This window comes from Aulonocara stuartgranti (genome assembly GCF_965226115.1).
Source record: "Aulonocara stuartgranti genome assembly, chromosome: 12".
NCBI classification, from domain to species: Eukaryota; Metazoa; Chordata; class Actinopteri; order Cichliformes; family Cichlidae; genus Aulonocara; species Aulonocara stuartgranti.
The window spans coordinates 9,309,686-9,323,971 of record NC_138948.1 but is presented as its reverse complement, the minus strand read 5'-3'; the positions used below and the strand labels follow the sequence as shown (position 1 = coordinate 9,323,971).

Here is a 14,286-nt window from a genome sequence, read left to right as displayed (position 1 = left end):
TTCTTCTCAAAATGGACCTTGTGCTAGCAGAGTCTGTATGAAATGTGATGATGTTTTTAATCAGAAAAGGTCAGAGATGACATTTCTTTAGTATGAAAACAGCATGAGGCTGAAACAGGACTGGCCAGTGTGAGCCACCATCACCCTTATTTACAGGCAACACCAGCTGTAAAGGAGATACCAGTGCAGACACCAGTTTACACATTAAAAAGAAAAACCTGGCTAAATCTGACTCTGCTTCCCAGCTCAATCACCCATTCACAAATTTATCCCAGTGGTTGCAGCTCTTCTCTGCAATAAATGTGAAATCTGAATGACCCCTGTGAAAGAGATCCAATCTCTTGAGTAATCTGTTTGTTATTGATTAGATGTTATTTGATGTTTGGTCGGTGGCCAACAGGTTAGGATTCACCCTGCTATAAAAGGCTGTCTATGCAGTAATGGACAGCCTGTAAGGTGAGCAAGGTCATGCAGCGGCCTTTTTCATAATCCATTCATAAATAAAACAGGACAAAAGAGCACAGGTTTTTCTTAGGAAGAGATATACATTGTTTGATGTTTGTTAGTGGAAGGAACTTACTGGACCGGACTCTCACCATTAATGAAATTGAGTGTTACCTCATTGTGCTGAGCCTCATGGCAATCCCAGAGGATGGGGGCTACAGGAGGGGGCAGCATCTGTTCAAACAAGCGGAGTAAAAAATGCTACAGAAAATCATCAGGGGGGAAGGATAACAAGTAATGCTGCAACATTGTTTCTGCCAAAAGAAAGGCTGGGAGGGTGAAGCGGGGTAAAACAGTTCAACCTTTGTAATGGTCTCTTTTTATGTTCGGTCAGCAGAGCGACACTGATGTCTTTTTTTTTTCTTGCTGGACTTGTTGGAGGCAGAAGACATCAAACTTTGAAAGCTGACAAAAAACTGTTTTATGCAAATAATGGGGCTTATGGTGAGATAAAGGAAACTATTTATACATGCCCCAACAAGAAGCCTCTTATCTGTAGGGTAAATAATTTCAGACAAGTTCTTCAAACTAGTGTCTGTTGCCCACATAGATCATTCACTGTATTCTGACACATTTTTGAGCCCCCCCCCCCAATCCACAGGGCTACACCAATAGCTTTTGGTTTGTGCTTTGAAGACATGGCTAAAGTTCAAATGTGGTTGAACAGCAAGCCCTATTATTTTTAAACAAATGGCCATTCATGACTTTGGAAAAGAAAGTCTTCTATGAACGTATCTATCATTCTGCAGAGGCAGCTTGGTCCGTGATTACATGGTGAAACGGGACTTCACTTCACATTGTTTCCTGGGAACAACTTCAGGTCACCAACCTCACACGCCCAACAATTATAATGAGTCAGTCAGTTTAGAGTCAGTCACTCTTTGGCCCCTGTTTAGTCTCATATTGTGAACAGAAAGTTGTTATTAAGTGTGGTTCTATTGCAAGTATGGGCACCGCTGAAGAGTAAATCCTGTCTCATATTTGTTCACAGGCCAATTGTAAACACATCTTAGCCGATAAAGAAGGTGTCAGATAACACAGGCGGTATGCAAACAATGATTCACGTCTTTAGACTGAATTTTATTTTCAGTGTATTCATCAGCAGCACTGTACGAATAATACAGCCAACACCCTCACAACTTCACAAAAGTAGCTGCAGGTTATATCTTCACGTGTAAACAGGGACAAAGAGGTGTGTCTGAACTAAGACCGTTGTAAATGGAAAACTAAGACTGTCCTAAATGCCAACATCAGCATGCTAACATCCTCATAACTTTAGCTAACATGCTGACGTTTACTGTGTTCCTGTTAGTTCAGTATGGTAGCCTTGTATGGTTTTATGTGCTAATTATTGCGTCTTGCAACCCTGAACTTGATAAGCAGCTAAGACAATGGGCGGATGGATGAATTGAGCTGATGTAAATGCTTTTGGTTATGTTGCAGATATTACACATTGGGAAAAAAAATGGAAATGTGACTTGATGATTGAGCTTGATGTGAAATCAGAGGACCAGTAGTTGTCAGTATATTGTACCGAATAAAACTAGGAAAACTGGGGGAGATTACCAAAGCTATTTATGCTATGGGTGCCACGAATGTAAACTTAATTAAATTGCTGGGATATTTCAGTCTACCATACACTGAAGTCTCTAAACTAGTCATGCTAGCATGAGTAAAATGACAGTTTAACTGTTCAAGTAATCTAAATGTTTTAGAATACTTGAAGGTCTAAAGACTTTAGGTTTAATTTGCTTCATATGCAACATTTGAGAAAGTGTGATTTTGAGTTTGGAAAGAATTTTAAAGGAATCTTATTTGCTTTCCTTGTTTTTATTCATCTTCAGTTTTCCTCTCAGAAGATGGAGTAATATCCCCCAGACTCTCATTTGGAATGGAGTAAAATGTCAAATCTAAAATGATAAACTCCGTTATAATAACTGTAAACAAAGCTGTGGCAGTTTGTTTAAAAACACAACATTGTTACGCTGTGAGAACCATCAGGGACTTCTTAAACACTACAGCAGCATGGTCTACATCACCCTTTAAACATAATCTTAAAAAAAAAAAAAGATAACTTGAGCTTTTAGATGGTTAGATGGTTAACCGTTTAGTTAACCCAGGCAATGTTAAAGCTGCTTGGTAATAAAACAAAATGAAGGCAGCTTTTCTTAATTATTAAAAAAAATAGAAGCACGGTATAGTTTTACTTGACAGAAACGATGTACTTTCTGTAGATTCAAAAAGTAAAAACCAACCACACCATCCACCAGGCACATCTTATCATCTGTATTCTGCACCTCCCTCCTTAAAACTACACAACAGAAACACCATTAACTCCTTCTGTAAATACTGCTTGACATAAGCTGACATAGGGCCGCACCATAGTGGAGCCTGGTACCAAACATTAAGTCACGATACTAGCGAGGCAGAGACAGCCTTTGTAAGGCTCGAGCCGTGATATACAGGCATAGTTGTGGGCATGGGGTCTTGTGAGGAGTGCTGGGAAAATTTCACTGGAGGTAATTTAATGCAAACAGAGCCATAAAGTACTATGGGAAGAGGACTGAACACTAAATTTATTTCATCCATTCCTCGTTCTCTTTGTACGGACTCACAGTGACTGAAAGTGCGCTGTATCAGGAAAAATAAATGTTAGGTAATCGGAGAAGAAATCCAATAACTGCTGAAGAAGCAACACAGAGATCAAAGACAATGTCCTGTACAGCAGTGAAAGCACACAATTTTGAAGTATTTTAGGTGCTTTCTGCAACTTAATACTCTGACTCGACTATTTTTCAGATAGAAATACTGTTCAACATGGACCTAGTAGTTCCTAAATGTGTGTACTGGTGAGTATACAGCTTTAGCAATTCCACCAAAGACTCAGTTTCATTTAAACTTCTCATGAGATTTCATGTTCACAGCAGGAAAGGTCAGGCAACACAATTCCAATCAAACATCAATAGTCTATTGATTAAGTGAGTAGTTCTTGAGTCTCTGAAGAGCGCCACACTTCTAGGTTAAAAACCACAGGACTAGCTCCACCTTAAAAAGTGACAAATTAATGCAGTTTTACATTTTTTTTAAAGTAATTAAAAAAAATGTAATGAAAGTACTTTTACTTTACTAGGTAGTGCAACCTAAGAGACAATCTTCCTTTCTCACTGTATGAATGCGTGTTCTCATGGTATGTTACCATAGTTTATTTACTCATCTGAGTTTAAGTGATGGACTGACCACAGTATTTCTTTGTCTGCCTAGGTGTGGCTAATTTCCCACCATTCAGCTTAATGTGTTTTGTTAACTGGAGCCAGTGACTCTTTGTTCCAGAGCGTTAATTTAAGAATTCAAGGTGGCGCTTCTCTCACATTACATCACAATGGCTGAGAAATAATCAGTGAGTTTTCACCTGGTTTAAACATATACTGAGTTGACCCGGCTTAGTCTCTGGGCTTTAGAGGAAAGTCATGCAACAATGTATGCATTGTGCTTTAGGCATAGTCTGACAAATCCAGCCCACAATCTGTTTCACTCAGTAAAAGTTGCGGGACTGCAGGATGGCTTGGAAAGGCAGCGGAAAATGATAGTTGTTTTGTAGGGGTGATAAGAAATTATTTAATACCAGGCAAAATGAACAACTTGATTAATATAAGGACATTTATTATTTCAGCTTGTTGATCAGCAATTTGCTAATGCCTCTCTGCGATTTGGGACTGTGATGAATAATTGTCCTATTACAATTTATTGACTGAATTTATGAATTTATTAGCAACTTATGGAAAGTGAATTCCAGTGTTTATCCATGCTGAAACTAACTGTCATTTGCACCCTGAATTATGTATTCTCTTAGATACAGCCTAACTGGAAACAGGTGTCATTAAAAACAATATAAAAATGAATACAAAAATATTTATATAGAAAAATAGCATGGTCAGTGTCTTTTTCCCATTAAAAAGCAGTAACCACTGCTTTAAAAGCATTACTTTAGATGTGGAGGTGGTTATATGACAAAGTGTGAGTAAAGTTCAGAGAAATTCACTCCCTCAAAGGCTGACAGGACCTTGACCACAGGACCCTGAAGATGAGCGATGACCTATCGTGCAACAGATGTATTGTACTCCTTACAAAGAGCATGTTGGGAGGTTTGCACATCCTCTTTGGTGTATTGTTTTGTACGGTTGCTCAACATCCTAAAGGCTGTAAAACATTGTTAAAATTGGCAGCAAAGACTTTATAACTGGAAAGCCAGCATGCTGGCAACCCCTCTGATTTCACTGTAAACAACAACATTTCCTATTTATTGTAATAGTTTCCCTCAATTGTACTTTTCCGATTCCCGTTGATGAAAGATAGAAACTCTCTGGAGGAAAGTTAATGTTGACCTGTTGTTTTTTAAATTTTATTTTATTGTGCATTTGTGCAATAAACAAAATAAATATAAATGCATGCAATCGAACAAATAATAAAATCAGTTCTTTTTACTTTTGACATATCTGGCCAAGATAACCCCCCTCCTCCCAAAAAATAAAGAAAATTAAGCAATTCATCTGAATTATTACTTCACCATTGTATTGGATTTGTTTATAGATAAATTTATGAAAGTAGGATTTGTTTCAGTAATGTAATAACAAATGACTCTTTCACAGATCACAGCACACACAGTATCTTAAAGATTGAATGTGTAAATACTGTAGACACACTGGTCCACATCCCAGTGTTTGCTCCAAGACGTTTTTTTTTTTTTCCAAATGGGGCTGAACTTTCTAAAGTCAGGCCATCTCCGTCCAACCATTTAGAGAGCTCTTTGCAGACAATGTCCACTCACGCCAGTGCAATTGGTCATTGTCAAACAACTTGATAAGTTCGAGTGCATGGGAAGGAAATTCTTCTGGAGAATAAAGGTGCAGCATGTAAAACTTAGAGTGCATATGGTTTCAAGAATTTCCTCACTGCCGGCAAAAGATTAAACAAGAAAATATGTTCCCAGTTAAGAAAGAAAGAAAGAAAGAAAGAAAGAAAGAAATCAGTATTCAGTGACTTTGCAGCCCCTAAAAGCAGCACTAGAAACTAAATAAGACATACAACTTTCAAAGAAGTAAAAGGCGGCCTAAAAAGGCAGAGATGACTGAATTTTCCTGCCCTTGAGACAGACAGGTAGTGCTTCAAGTCTGAGATAGGAACATGGAAAATATTCTGATGCCAACTACAGTTAGCTTGGTTGCACTTACAGACAAAAGTAAAAAACACATTTTAGGTAAATGCCAACAGCAGGTCAAAGCTGTCAGTGTCACAGTGATGCCACACACAAACTGGAAAGTTCAAAAGTCAACAACTATGCTAAAAATTAGTAAGGGTGACAATTTTGTTGTATGCAACACAAGGGCGTAGATTTGGCATGGACGGAAGGGACATGTCCCCACCAATAATTTAATCTCTTCGAGTAAAGAAAAAGAAAACAGATAGAAATTAAAAAAAAAAAAAAAGGCGATCTGTCAACGTCTCATTCACCCAGCGGTGCAGAAAGAGTTAAATTACGTTCTCTACTGGAGTCCTATATCATGTGACAAATATGGCCAATGTGATTGGCTGTGCCTTTCAGGGAGCTCTGTTTAGTTTTAGCAGCGGCAATCCTGCGCTGCGAGCAGGGGAGGAGGATGGCAGCAAAAAGAACCTGGATATAAGAAAGTATTTTTCAAAGAAACCTGTAAGTCACTTAAAGTCAAGTTCACTCATAAAACCTGTCCATCATAATAACGTTACAGGCAATGCAAGGCAATACATGCCAACCCTCCCGTTTTTCAGTGCCCCTCTTATTACTCTTTCTGGGTTGCAAAATAAACTTTAAAAAATTTTCAGGCGAGAATGTAGCTGTGCAAACTTCAAATATCTGAACCGGGGAGAACAGCAAACTTCCGGCACATCGTTTTAGGCTTTGGCCCACATCAGTCTAAAATTGTATGTAACCATGAATAACGTGTTACCATGTGCACCAGGAGAGACTGGACAGTATAGATGTAAAACAAATATGCCAGCAGTTTATCTCAGTTAATGAGAGGAGAAGGCATGTGTTTGGCTCCTTCACATAGTGGACATTGAGTTGTTGTATGGGACACCTGTAGTCCATGTCTGTTGCTGTAACAGTAGTTCATGTTTAGAGTAAAACACCCCAGCTCACTGACTTGATAGGGGCAATAGTGTGCCTAAAATGTTGCATAATTTTGCTAAGAGATCTTTTACTTTGTGGTAATCTTAGATGAGTAGTTTTATGGACAAAAACCACCAGGTCATTCAGTGTTCCCTTAGTGCTAATGTATCAGAGATGTTGGTGTAATATAACTGAAGTAATGTTGTTAAGTCCTTAAAGTCATATTCTTTTATTGTCATGACTGTATTTTAAGCTATTTTTATTTTTGTATGATATCTGATTTATATGAAATATGGTTGAAGTAAACTAAAGTATAAAATACTTAGTCATTTGTTTAATAGTAACTTAACATTATATAATTCACATATAAAACTATGAATTGTAATTTTAAATGGTTTAAAAGCACGTAGAATAGCATATGTAGGCAAGTATATTTCTCCTTTTTTTTTATTATCAAAAAGCAAAGACGAAAAGGAAAAAAAAAAGAAACAGGGCAGGGTTCGGTGGTTGAATCGTCCGTCCCCACCAATGCCAAAACCAAATCTACGCCCTTGATGCAACAGAAAACTCAGGTCATAAGCACGAAGGAAGAGGACACTCTGACCTGACACTTGACCTTTGCAGTCCACTGAATGCCACTCAATCTGACTGATGTATGCAGAAAAAGCTTTTAGGACACCTTCTGGGTGGAGCAGAGTTGCAAAAGTGAAACTTTACCTACGGCTATAACTCTAGGCATAAGATGTTTATGACCAACCACTTACTGATCAGTGTTGCTGCTGATGCATCGTGTCTAAAGTGACAAACAACCCATTCACAGTCTGTATCAGCTCCAACACTGGTCTTACTGAACGCTATACTTGCTGACATTTAAATTCCAGCACAGTTTTTAAATGCTAAGAATTTGTTCCAGTCTAGTGGTTGCCTTTTCCATCAGCTGATGGTACATAGCTCCAGCCAAAAGGTCTATGGAGAAGTACTTGCTTTCAGCACCAAATTTAATTTAGTATGAGCACACCAGGTGCTGCTCCATCAGCAAAGGGGCCATGTACTGTATGCACCTGTGTACATTTTAACATAGGCAGGTTTCTGGTGTCACTGTCACATGGCTGCATTCAAGCGGACTGTGTTGCTGGCAAAGAAAACTGAAACTGCGCATTAGACAGTTCACTGACTGCATTTGAACAGCTTACTAACTCAGTTTGTTTCTATAAATAGGGATCATCAGAGCTCAAAGAGGGGAAACAGAAGTCTCTCTGTCCCAGCAGTCTTTTCCCTGATGTTTAAACAGCAGGAGAGTCCGGGGACCTAAACTGGAGCTAATTAGCTAATTCATGAGGCCTGAAGGGAGCAACATGTGATTTAATGCAGTCGGCAGCAACAGCCATGTTTCTAAACAACAGGTTTTGTCATTAATTTCTATACAATCTGAACAATTTCTCACATTAGCAGAAAAATATGGAAAGTATGCTTTAAGAGTCAAGTACAAATGTATCCTGGGAAACACAGAAGGATTTTAGGCAACTTATCTCTACTGGAGATGTGTGTTGTATCTAAAGATATGTTTGACTTTGTAGTTGCAGTAGCACATATGAAAACAACATCTACTGATCCACACTGAGGGGACATAGGTTTGTTTTAAATCAACACCTTTGATTAGGCATGGCTTGTTACACACCCACATTATGTTGATATGTAGATTAGTTACACTGGCATTCTTACTGGGACAAGTGACATTTCTTTTTCTGAATAAGGCAGCGACTTGGCTTATAAGATGTCAGTGCAAACTGAAGACAATGGTGAAGAGGACTGTCAATCAGTGAACAATGACAGCTGCTTTTTTTTTTATCGAGTTTGTACGTGAAAAGCTTGATTCACATGTGTATGTCGACCCAAACATAACGAGCATGACGACTACTACTTTCTTAATGTTAGGAAACTGGTGGGTGTTGACATCAGTCCAAAACTCGTCAGTGGAAGGGCTCACCGCAAAGCCCCCCACTGTTACAACACCACGAGTCCATGTAACCGACCAGAAAGCTTCTCTTTCAACTTCGCTATGAAATCAGTCATCACATCCACGACTTGGGCCGGTGATGAGATGCATTTGCGGAGTGTCGGAAAATGCACCCTCTGCTCAACTCAGTCGAAAAGAAGGTTAAGCTTGACTTTAGATGTACACAGTGTTAATGACAGTTTTGGCTCTGTAGTAAAACATTTAGGTTATTCAGTTATTATTTCTGTCGTACAGAAAGCAGACATTGGCCATAAAGCTGTTGTCCAGAATGTGATTCAAGTGTTTCTGATTTTTATCTTTTTTTTGCCTGCTACTGGGGAACAAAGTTGTGATCTCCTCCCTTTGAACACCGCAACACGCTCACTGCAAATTAAACACATAGGTTGGGTATTTGGATTTGGCGGTAAAATAAACAAATACTCGTCGGTACTTGTTTGCTGTACACCTTAAATGTGACACAGCGGAGACATAATGAAAGCAAAAGTTATTTTAACCTGGGTTCCTTTCATATGAAAATTAGCAGTTTTAGCAAATTAACTAGAGTTTTTGCGGCTTCCGCTGTTACCATAGTTACTGAGTAACAAACCGCCGTCGAACGTCACGAGTCAGCAAACGTAACGCTTGTTTTTCGTGGGGTTTTCCAAAACTCATTAACAGATAATATTTACGAAGATGGAGTCTAAAACCAAACAACCAGTTTTTCCTTGGTAAGTCACTTAATTTTTTTTTTACTGTACTTTTTCTTTTATTTACAAGAAAATATTTGCATTCGCCCTTTTTAACCACTGCTAAGAGAAGTGTCATTGCACTGTCTAAAAAGATGTACTTGTAATGTAATAGTGTTAACTAATGTTACTTGTAAATAGAAATCGAACTAATACATAACATCCCCTTTCAGACTGCTTTATTTCTGGCAAACAGCAATAAATGCATTTACTCATCTACAAGTAAAATTATTTCAGCTTTATGCTAATGTTGTATTGCAGTGCAGCAGGCCTGCATGCTCCAGTTAATTTATATGCTGAGTAACCTTATGCGTATAAAACACCGTATAAGTAACATAAGGGCTTATCTAATGAATTTAACTCCATCTCACATAGGTTCAACAATAAAATATAATATTATAAAATGGCTACAATAGGACAGTTACATAAAATACTAATTTCCTACTCATATTTTGCTTCTACGCTTGAGGGACAATTTGCTTCAAAGAGCATTTTTCCTAGTTGTATTATTGGCAGTATTTTATGTGTGCATTTCTAATACCTATTTCATTTTTACTTTTCAGACCATTGCACTGGTTTAACCTCCTAATTTCTCTTTGCTATTTGGGTTGATTGGGACCTGATGAATGTAAAAACAAAGAATTACCAGATTCTTTTTTAACCTGATTTTTGTATCTGAGAAAAATTTGATCCACATATGAGGACATTCGTTTTAAATTTTGATAGAACAGTAGCAGTATACGGTCCTTGTAAGTGGATATCAGGTCCTTGTAGAGCAAAATTTAGTATTTTGGTCTAGACAACCCAAAATATGATGTCCACATATTGTTCACCATCACTGATGCTGCCTCTTAGACCTACTTCCTGTGTTTGCCCACCTAACCTGAACAAGTATGAGGGCAGGGATGAGGAGACTTGAGAAATACATAGAATTCAGATGAGGAAGAGGAAAAGGGAGAGGCAGGACTAGAGAAGACAAACATGGTACTCTACATCACCGCACACATGGAAAGAGTGCTATTTAAAATTGTCACTGAGCTGCTTTATTTATATCTTTATTTATATTCTAAAGGATGAGAGATGTGCATGTAAGTGGGGGGGGGGGGGGGGGGGGTTGATGTATGCCATTATGCTGCTGAGAGAGAGGCGACACAGCTGGACGCTTTACCCTGGTTAAGAATTTCAATATCTCTGAGATTGAGAACACAGTACAGAATAAATAATAAGACAACACCAGTCTGCAGGTAATCTAAGGGAACTAGAGAAACACAAATAACAAAATATAATGCCACTGTTCTTAAGCGGGTAAAAGGATTAAATGCTGGCATGCCACAAGAATTAATAAATAAACAATAACATTTTTTCAAGTTAGATAGAGAGTGCTTGAAAAGTTTGCTGGCTATGTCCCAAAATAAGATTTTTAATCCCCAACAAGATATACTAACACCGTCTTTGTTGATAGATTTTCGCATATATTGTCTCTGTAGACATCATGCAAATGTTATGGCACATTAACTCGGACACTCCTCACCTGAATTTTTCATAAAGATCTGAACAACCAAGGAGACTCTTAGTTAACAAAGGTGATGAATACAGTTGTCATACAACTAATAATACCTTTGGAAAGCTTATAAAGGTCACACTACCAGAAGTAAACATTGCTTTCTTTGCAGACTGTAGCATAATATATCTGAAACTGGTAAAAGTCATACACCAGACTACTCCAATTTCCCTCAGTAAGAATCTGAAACTTGAACTTGCTTTAAACTGCGCTATGCTACAAAATATGATATTGCTACTGCCAAAAGTTTGGAAAGACAGATAAGGGTGTTCATGTAGGAGAATGTTTTTGCAGTATCAAAAAGTCTAAACACAAGAACATTTTGTTGAATTCCATTCCAGCAAATAATAATAATAATTAAATAAATAAATAAACTATCAAGCCTTTTTAAAAAATAAACCATTTTATCATTTGAGCAGATAAAGAAGGACATGGGAGTTAGTACAGACTACATAAGTGTCTAGCTGGCAGAGGTAAATATAAAGACAACTCAGAGAACAGAGTGCAAGTATGTGAAGCAGAAGCATGTTACCTTTTCAAATACACAAAAAGTGTCTGCTTACATGATGAGACACTTTAATTAAAAAAAAAAAAAGTTTCATTCCTGAAGGACCAGGCTCCATGACATATTAAAGACTTCACATTACCAAACTTTAGAAAAGCTCCTAAAAGTAGAATGGGAGGCAGAGCCTTCACTTGCCATGCTCCTTTCCTGTGGAACGAGCTATCTGTCTATGATCAGGAGACAGACGTTACCTACTTTTAGTTTTTGTTTTAAAGCTTATAGGTAGGGCTAGATTAAGTGAGTCTGAACCATGCCTTAGTTAGGCTTCTATACAGTCAGGCTGCTGGGAGATTTCCCACGATGCACTGCATGTCTTTTATTCTCCACTCCCACTACAGCATTCTCTCATAAACTATGAGAGTGTTTTATACATTGTGTCTTTCCATTCACTTCCTCCTTCTGCTTGATGTTTCTTCCTGTTAAAAAGAGCATCTTCCTCTCCACCATCACTTCCTGATTTCCTATTTTTTGTATGTTTGTCACACAAAAATGTTTCAAATTATCCAAAATATTTAAATATTAGACAAAGACAACACAAGTACCGTAATTAAAATATTCAATTTCTGAATGACAGTATTAAGGGAGAAAACAATATCTAAACCTACATGCCCCCCAAATCTAGTAACTGGTTGGGCCAACTTAGCAGCAACAACTGTGAAAGAGTCTTTTTCAGCACTGAGAAGGAATTTTGGCCCACTTATCTCTGCAGAATTGTTGTAATTCAGCCATGATGGAGGGTTTTCAAGCATGAACCGCCTTTTTAAGGTCATGCCACAGTATCTCAGTTGCATTCAGGTCAGGACTTTGACTTTAATTTCTCTTTGCTATTTGGGCTGACTGGGACCTGATGAATATAAAAACAAAGAGTTACGCGATTTTTTTTTTTTTACCTGATTTTTGTTTCTGAGAAAAATAAGATCCACATATGAGGACATTCGCTTTAAATTTCGATAGGACATTGGCAGTATAATGTCCTTGTAAGTGGATATCAGGCCCTTGTAGAGCAAAATTTAGTATTTTGTTCTAGACAACCCAAAATGTGATGTCCACCTATGTGGACACCAGGTCATAGGAGGTTAATGATAAACACCGCGATTTAGAAACTGCATTTTGTGTTTACTTGTGCTATCTTTGTCCAATATTTAAATTCTATGATTTGAAACATTTAATTGTGACAAACATACAAAAAAATAGGAAAGGGGCAAACACTTCTGTCACAACTGCTGTTGTGATATATATAAATTGCACATTTTCAACCTTCTTCTTAACAGAATATGAAAAACAGCTTCTAGAAAAATATCTGTGTTGTTCAGCAGGAAATGCACAATGAGTGTCTGCTTTGATATATCTGCTTTTGTTTCTCTGAACAACACAAATTCGCTTTTACTGGGTTGTATTCATGTTGTTTCACAAAGTTTTTACGTTTCTCTAAATCCCCAGGTACAGGGAAAGGTTGCAAGCAAAGTATCTTAAAGCCCCGGATAACAAGCTGTCATCTATCAGGTGTTGGCGTTTCACAAACACCAGTCTCTGCTCATCAGTGACACCTGGGGTCTACACAGGAGTCTCACCTCTTATTTTCCCGGGGACTCAAGAGCACAACTCCAGTCAAACGCCTAGAAAGAGCATCTCTAAAGAGCATGCCTGCTTCTCAAAGCAGATGATCCAGAAGCAGATTCGCAGTACGTATGTCGCTTCTGTAGAGGAAAAACTCAAGCAGCACCCTCTGGCTATGTACCCTCACTATAAGGATCACCTGACTCCTGAAGTAAGCTCCTCTATGCCAGAATGACATAGCTTCAGGTTAGGCAGATAAATGATGCCTGAATGAAGGCAAATACCTTCACACTGTGTTAAAACATATTTACATGGTCTTATTGTTCTCTAGTTATTTAATCGGGTGGTGGCTGTTTTGGACCCAGATTTGAGTGTGAGCAATGCCTCTGCACTTCCTGCACCTTCAGAAGACCTCGCAGAGGAGGAGGTCAAAACAGGAAACAGCCAAACTTAAAATGTAGGTACACACACAGCTTAGAAATACCTGGCTATTTTAGTAATGCCCAACATGACTTCTCTGCTTAAATGCAGAGAAGTCACGATGTCCAAAATCCAACTCCAAGAAACCCTTCTATATAATAAAAAAACACATATAAAGAGTATCAAGAGAGACCAGTTGGTCTCAGTAAAACTGAACACAATTAAGGACATCAAAGTATAGTTTTCAGGAGATAGTCTGCCTTCCTGGTAAAAGGTTTGTTATCTCAAACTTTTCAGTTTGAGATAACAAACTAACAAGAGAGCACATTACTGTTTCGCAGAAGTTACAAAATAACTATTATAATGACATGATACTTATGTTTGACTTTTGCAGGATGAATGCTTCTGATGGTGCTCCTCCTTCAAGTCTGTTTGCCACCAATTGTGCCCATTCAAGCACACAGCAACTTCTCAGGTTTTTGTATAAAATCCCAACCAGGAAGGCTATTCATATTTCCAAAGCAAGAACAAAATTCAGTACAGATCACAAATATAAGTGAAATATAAATTTTGATATCTTTTACTTGGGGAGGAAAAAAACAGTTACGTGCAAAAATAAACAAATTCAAGAGTCTGGCAACAGGTCCAAGTAGCTGAACTAAAATGTAAACAAGAGATAGAATGGGGACTTGGATCTGGCACAAATCTCAAGAAAACCCATCGTCCTTTCCCGTCTAACGTAACAAACAGCTGGTTTCATGGCAAGTAACACAAACCATCAAGAGTGAAGAG

General features: G+C 38.1%; 1 protein-coding gene across 3 annotated transcripts; it reads left to right on the top strand.

Moving 5' to 3' along the window:
- The first annotated feature begins 6,026 nt into the window (after positions 1-6,026).
- Positions 6,027-13,999, top strand: fam47e (family with sequence similarity 47 member E). 3 transcript variants are annotated; one of them, XM_082554126.1, is made up of 4 exons: positions 9,145-9,373; positions 12,958-13,285; positions 13,406-13,531; positions 13,889-13,999. In XM_082554126.1, the coding sequence occupies exons 1-3, from the start codon at positions 9,339-9,341 to the stop codon at positions 13,526-13,528; spliced, it is 486 nt and encodes a 161-aa protein (XP_082410252.1). In that variant the 5' UTR covers positions 9,145-9,338; the 3' UTR covers positions 13,529-13,531; positions 13,889-13,999. The 3 variants fall into 3 exon arrangements, 1 of the variants encoding a protein (XP_082410252.1); XR_014280050.1 differs by lacking the exon at positions 9,145-9,373 and adding an exon at positions 6,027-6,208 and having other exon boundaries at positions 12,958-13,531; XR_014280051.1 differs by lacking the exons at positions 9,145-9,373; positions 13,406-13,531 and adding an exon at positions 6,027-6,208 and having other exon boundaries at positions 12,958-13,199; positions 13,889-13,951.
- The last annotated feature ends 287 nt before the right edge of the window (positions 14,000-14,286 follow it).

What these genes read in the sequence shown, in the direction of transcription:
- fam47e (XM_082554126.1), top strand. Translation starts at nt 9,339, where the DNA reads ATGGAGTCTAAAACCAAACAACCAGTTTTTCCTTG. An exon ending in AAACAACCAGTTTTTCCTTG is followed by an intron (nt 9,374 to 12,957) that starts GTAAGTCACTTA and finishes CTAAATCCCCAG; the next exon opens with GTACAGGGAAAGGTTGCAAG. An exon ending in AGGATCACCTGACTCCTGAA is followed by an intron (nt 13,286 to 13,405) that starts GTAAGCTCCTCT and finishes ATTGTTCTCTAG; the next exon opens with TTATTTAATCGGGTGGTGGC.